This window comes from Limulus polyphemus, unplaced genomic scaffold (genome assembly GCF_000517525.1).
Source record: "Limulus polyphemus unplaced genomic scaffold, Limulus_polyphemus-2.1.2 Scaffold1274, whole genome shotgun sequence".
Taxonomy (NCBI): domain Eukaryota; kingdom Metazoa; phylum Arthropoda; class Merostomata; order Xiphosura; family Limulidae; genus Limulus; species Limulus polyphemus.
In genome coordinates, this window is record NW_013666884.1 from 301525 (window position 1) to 308618 (window position 7094).

The 7094-nt window shown below is 32.7% G+C and overlaps 1 protein-coding gene across 1 annotated transcript in view; it reads left to right on the forward strand.

The window, feature by feature from the left end:
* Positions 1-1779, forward strand: part of LOC106462881 (dedicator of cytokinesis protein 1-like) — a 128178-nt gene extending 126399 nt beyond the window's left edge. Inside the window, exon 21 of the mRNA XM_013922847.2 lies at positions 1689-1779. Coding sequence (XP_013778301.2) covers positions 1689-1760 — 72 coding nt within the window. The 3' untranslated portion in view covers positions 1761-1779. The remainder of the gene's footprint in view (positions 1-1688) is intronic.
* The last annotated feature ends 5315 nt before the right edge of the window (positions 1780-7094 follow it).

Genomic DNA, 7094 nt, shown 5'->3' on the forward strand with positions numbered 1-7094 from the left:
GCCCTTATTAAGACCTGCCAACATAGTCTGACGAAAGAAGTGGGCAAGTGATATGATGACCAAGCCTCTGGACTTTTGGAAGACCGTATTGTTTTCAGACGAATCAGATTGCAGCCAACTGTGAAGCATGGTGGTTTCAGCGTGATGGTTTGGGGAGCTGTTTGGGTTGGTGGGAGATCGAGCTTAGTGGAGTGCGTTGGCAACATAAATTTTGCGAAATACGTCGTCCTTCCTCCAATATTTTGGAATAAAGTGGCAAGAGTTGGGTTTCGTGGACAAGAACACAATGTTGTTCCAGGAAGATGGAGCACCGTGTCACACTGCTAGAAACACCCAAAAGTGGCAGGAAGAAAATGGTATCCAGAAGTTGCCCTGGCCGAGCCAATCTCCTGACATGAACCCCATCGAAAACCTCTGGGCCATACTCAACTGGCAAGTCAAGAAACAACCAAAAAAACCAACTTTGAAGAGTGATCTACTCCAAGTTTTGGAGCAATAGTGGGCGAAAATCACACAATCTAAAATTGACGAGATGATTCTCACGATGCCTCAAAGGATCAATGAACTCCACGAAGCGAAAAGGAAGATCTACTAGATATTAATTAAATTATAAATATATCAATTTATGTGAATATGACTGAAAAATTTCATTTTTTCTGAAAAGGTGGTGTCTATTTACTTGTGACCACGCTGTGTATAGTCATGCTGAACATCAACATTAGCAGTAGTTTACCAAAACACTGGAATCATCAAACATATGGATTTACAACATACCACTTTTACTGTAAGGCATTTTCCTGGCAATGATACTTGTGATGGTATTGGGCAGATGTTAGAATATCTAATGAATGTTAAGAAAATAAACAAAGAAAGTATTCACCTCCTAATAAGAGATAATGGAGCAAATATTGTGAAAGGTGAATTATCATGTGAATCATATTTCTTCTCCATAACGTAACTTGTGATCATGAATGCTGTAGAACCCAGTATGCTGTAGTTGATCTCATAACAGTCAGTAGAAAAATTGTTACATATTTTACCACTCATATCTAGCATGTTCAAAATGAATGACTATGGACAATTATTTAAGTAAATATACCTTAAAAGAAAATTATACAAGAGGTACAGACTACATGAAATTCAATGTACTAATTCTATGAATATGCCTTTTGCCACTGACAAAATAAACATGAACTTCAACAAAAATTAGTGGTTATTAAAATTGCTGCAACTATTTGAAGAAATTACTAAAACAATTAGTTTCATCAAGTAATAATTGTGGCTATTTATCACTATCTGTTGAATAGTAACACAAGCCATTTTGAACTGAGAACAGCAAAAACATCTTTAAAAAAAAAAAGAACTTTAAACTAGGTTTGTTAGATTACAAAGAATAAAATTTCACTTTAGCTACTCTGTTCAGTTCTTGCTATAAAGAAGCATTTTTAAAGAGCGACAGAAGCAAGCAGTTAAACAGGGTTTAATGGAGAAAGCATTGACATTGTCAATTTCCCAATCTTATGTTGTTGGAAATGTTAAACATTTATGGTAGAAGATGCACGTCTCATTGCTTCAAAGAAATATTTGCAGGCACCTATGACCTTAATGATATTGGTCATATAGTTTATGACAAAGAAGTTACTGTTACCAGTAATTTTAATTTCTGTTTATCTCTACCATTTTTCAAGCAACAATCTAGTTCATTATTGTGGTGGAAATTGGACAAAGACACAATTCTAATACTATCCCAGGTACCTTGAAGATTTCTATCAACCACTGCCAGGTGTGAGTATAGAGAGCACCTGTTTTTAAAAGCTAGCATTATTTATGAGGCAAAGCAAAACTGTTTGTACACCACTTACTGAAACTCCTTTCTTTAAGGACTAGATAAGAATGTTTCTGGTAAATATAAAATATTAAACTATTTAACTACCATTCAAAAGATACTAATATCCAGTCTAACTGAATAGCCTTTACAATCATCGTATGTGTAAGGCTAACAGGTCAAAATATTGCAATGAATTGAAATCACTAGATTATGTCATAGTTATTTATACTCTGGCTACAACTTTGGTGAATATTTTGATTTATCCCAAACATGTTGCAAGATGATAAACGTAACCAAATACGAGTCCGTGCCAAACTTTTGATCAGAAACTGTATTTTAACTAATTTTTGAAGGTAGGTTTAAGAAGTGCAAATCTATAAGAAACTTTTTGTATTTGTGTTTATGTACATATGCTGTTTTCAGCATTCTTGAATGATTTAAGTTATTATATGCATTGTCTTAATTATTAAACCCTAGCACTACGGCTTTTACTTAGTGTGGCTTCATTTTCCATTTCTTCTTTAAACAGAAGATAGTAAACGTAGCTGAAAAATGCATTTAAAGTACCACATTTTTGCTTTGCAGTATTAATTCTGGGAGAATGGATTAAACATCTATGATTACAGCTAAGGATAACAGACCATCATTTCATTTTATGTGTACCCTCTTAACTTACGAACAGTTTGAAGATTTGAAACAGTTATTTTTGGGATGATAGATTTATTTCTGTACAATGTTTCATTTCTAACAATGAGGCATGATCACATAAACATTTGTTGTTCATAAACATGTCTCATTGTTAGAGATGAAATGTAGAGAAATAAATCTATTATCCCACAAATTGCTGTTTCATAACTTCGTATCTCATTATGTTTGGAATTTTGTAGCTTAGGTTTGTTTTTTTTTGTTTGAAAATTTGATATGGCCCATAAACAAAAATAAAACTTTGTGTACATAAATTCTTATCAATTCTTCTGAAGAAGGCAAGAAGGTACTCATATATGTATAAAAATGTAATAAGAAAGCTGGCAAATTCCATACCTTTAACTAGTGGTGTTTCATCTGTACATCAGTGGTGCAATTATATATAACTCCTGTACATACTCAAGAATGTTTACTTGATATTTCAACAAAGATTTTAGTTTAAGATAAGTAATACTTATATAATGATTTTAGCCATTGCCATTCTTCAGGTGTTGTTGCTATATTTTTTGTATTTTTTGTGTTCAAACCTAATTGTCTTGTGACAAATTCTGTATAATGCCATTACTGAAAACATGAACAAATAAATGTAAATATTTCTCTTTGGTGATACTTTTTTTTTACAAATTGCATTTAGTTTATATCAGTTTGCTTGCTATATGCACATTGTTTGTTTTTTACTTGAAAGCTAAGTTAGTTTTATTTGAAGTAATATTACATATCTCTAAACTATAACCAACAAATGGAAGTATTATAAATATCCTTTTATTGTTTGACCTTACATACCATGGATCAAGTTATAGCACACATAGACATAGTTTTATGTAACATTTACTGTAAGAGATATCACTTGTTTTTATTTAACAAAATAATATGTTCTTACATTTGCATCTTAAAGCTTTAGACTGTTGAAAATTTAAAAATATCATAATGCTTATCTTAAACTGGAAGAACCTGGAGGTCAGACAACTTTAGTCAATTTTAACTCACACAGAAGAAAATGAAAAATGGATTGTTTGTTTCAATTCACTATTATCTTTAGAGGGCAGTTCATAATGAATATTTCTATAACTTATAGGTATTCATCATTCGATTGATATCAGACAGAAAATACCAACACTTCAGACCAGTGTTAGACATGTACATCCAAGAAAACTTCAGTGCCACTTTAGCATATAGGTAACTTTTGCAAACTCTAATAGGTGCAATTTTTGAGTATGTAAATATTTTCCTTTGCATTTAAGAAACCACCTATCCGGTAGTTCTTATTTATTATATCTGAATAACTATTAATTAATTATAAGCTTTTTTATAGTATTTTCAAGGAAGTTGCATTAAAGAAACAAAACAAAAATATGAAACCCCTAGTACTTTTAACATGTGAACCTGTTTTATTCAGTGATTTAATGTTTTTTATGACACTTTTTTCATCTTGTAATGATTATTTTCATTCATAGTTGATGTTCTTCATGTATAAAATATAATTTTTGTTTGGTATTTGTCACTTTTATGTAAGTTAAATTGGTATTTAACAAGTTTTAATAATTTTCAGATGATGAAAAAAACATGCACAACATGCCAGTTTGGTTGCATATATAATTTAGCAAAGAAGAGTGTCTATTATAAAATATAAAACTGATTAAAAATTACTGATATAAATATCAAGAAAAGTAGGCTTAAACACTATTGTTAGATTATCTGGGATCTGACATAATACCTGATTTTCATCTCCATTCAAGTGTTATCAGAGTATGATTTTTTCCCCAAGGGTTAGGAACACGTTATAAACAAAAATCAGTCCTAAAGTTAACTATCTGTACTTGAAGGAGCTAGGCAGCAACAAAAATCAGTCCTTAAGTTAACAATCTGTACTTGAAGGAGCTAGGCAGCAACAAAAATCAGTCCTGAAGTTAACAATCTGTACTTGAAGGAGCTAGGCAGCAACAAAAATCAGTCCTTAAGTTAACTATTTGTACTTAAAGGAGCTAGGCAGCAACAAAAATCAGTCCTGAAGTTAACTATCTGTACTTGAAGGAGCTAGGCAGCAACAAAAATCAGTCCTTAAGTTAACTATCTGTACTTGAAGGAGCTAGGCAGCAACAAAAATGAATCCTTAAGTTAACTTCCTGTACTTGAATGAGCTAGTCAACAATTTTGGTATGATGACTCGCATCCATACACAGATCAACTATTTTCCTCTTGAATTCTTGCTGTTCTGCCTCAGAGACTTGCATGACACCAGCCTTGTTAAATTTCCACCTAAAATCCACGTAAAAATGTGAAATTGTTCTAGTGTATGATAATGTATCGTGCAGCAAAACCTTCCACTGTCCTACAGTGACAACATGAAAATCTTCATTCTTTTCCTCTGCACAGTTGTACTAAGATTAAGTTTAATTTTGTTGAAACATTGAAGTAAATTACTTCAACAACTAACTCATGTTAAATAATGTTTAGTCTTCTTTCCTTTACTTCTTAACATGTACATATAGAAAATAATCTTCAGACATAGTTCTGGGCCTGTTCCATTTGAGTGTTTCATAACCTGTGATGTTCAAAGAGGCACTGCACATCATTAGGGGCTGTCTTCTTGACATGGCTGCATCCTGCCCTCAGATTGGTTCCTCACCCACTAGTCTACCATTGTTCTGCTTTCTGTTGTTCCTTCTTCTTTTGCTGACTTGCCACACCTCTTTTGATAAATTCCTCTATTCTGGTCTCCTGTGTCTCATTCTTCAGCTCTAGCTGTTTGTGCCCTCAGTCTGGACTGGTTCCATCTTTTTCTTTATTATGCATGTCTTCCTTTTCATCTTCTCAGTCAGGTCTTTTCTCAGTTTTGGGTCACCCCTTAAGGGGTTCCTTTGGTAACCTCTCAAAACTATTACAACCTTGTTTCTATTACTCCACCTCCTTGTATCTCAGCCCTTATTTTCCATTTCTTCTTATACACCTCACACATTGTTCTTTCTTCAGGATATGACACTCTTTTATCATTGTGTGTGTGGAATTATCCAATCCACATTCCTGATCATGTAGCTATCCCTTTGTTCCACTCCTGTCTCCCTTTTACCTCTTCTGTTTGCCAGTGTACAGAATGTACTTATCACCTTGCTTTCATTGTCACCATTTCCCTTGCATTTCATTATATAGTAGTATCTGTCTCCTCTTTCACAGGACAGTTCTCTCATGACCTGTAAGTCTCTTCTATCTCCAGTTTTAGGGCGACATTTCCTACATCTTTCACCTCACCCAATGTATACTTTTTTCTCTGCCTCTTATCTCCTCTCTTTTATTCCTTATCCACTGCTCCTTCCTACTTGTTGCCGAATTGCATTATCATTGTGATCCTCCAGACTCTTATCCGGGTCCTCTTAACCTTGTAGCAGATGTTTCTGCTTTCCCTAGACACATGGTTTCCATTCCTACTTGTCATTGATAGCCATTTCACACATATCTAAGCCCTTGTTTCCTCCTGCTTTCCCATTACTACTCTTCCTTTCTCCTTTGTGGTTTTCCTTCCCTCCTATTTAATGGTAGTAAAAAGTGGTCACTCCTTTTTTCCCATATCCCCTCCTTCTCTTTTTGGTGTTATTTCTAATCTGGACACTCTTGTCCTGTCCAGGCCACTCAGTGTTTTGTCACATTCTTCCTCGTTGTGGTTCCTCTTACTGTCCTTTTGTTATTTCAGTATTACATTTAATAACTTGAGATAGCATTAATTCTTAATTATATTTATTATCTCAGTAGGTTTTAGTAAAGTTCTCTTACCAGAAGAGTATCAACTGAAGTGAATCCAAAGAAAATTAAAAGTGATTTTTTTTCCAATTTCTTTGAAATTCTTTAATTCCAGCCTTACTTGATAGTCATTTTATAAAACCTAATGAAACACATTGATGTTATGAAAGCTAATGAGATTATAGAAGATATGAACAAAACACCAAATATAATTCATTTAATATACTTACAAGTTCAACAAATATAAATAAATTTATGGCACATTTGGTAGAACTAAAAGAAACACTGTCTTGTGGTCAGTTTTCACTTTCTAGCCTCAAGCTATTCCCAAATTGTTCTAATGGATGTTTTATTCAAAGTTTTTCAGTTATATTGTTCCCACCTATTAACTTTTCCTTTTATAGAAGAATTTACTCAGATATTTACATTGATACTGGAACTAATGGGAGAACTCCAGAAAATGTGAAAGACTTCCTTCAGAATAATGAATGAATTATATATATTAACAATAATGTGATGGTGTTTCCATTTTTGATAGTATAAATGTTTTTCTTATTTTTTTTTTTAATGATAAAACACAAGCATTAAAGTAATAAAAATATAAAATGTAATTATTACATCATTTATATAGATCATGCCTTTAACAGCATTTGGCAGAATAGGAAAAAAGTTACATAAGAAATAAATAGTTTCCGAACCTTTTTTTGCAAATCACTACATAATACTTTATACCTCGACGTCATTTTTTCTTAAAACTTGCACAAAAATAATTTACTACTTTAGGCAATTGAATAAAATGTTGTAAATTCTAGTATATGTATATATATAT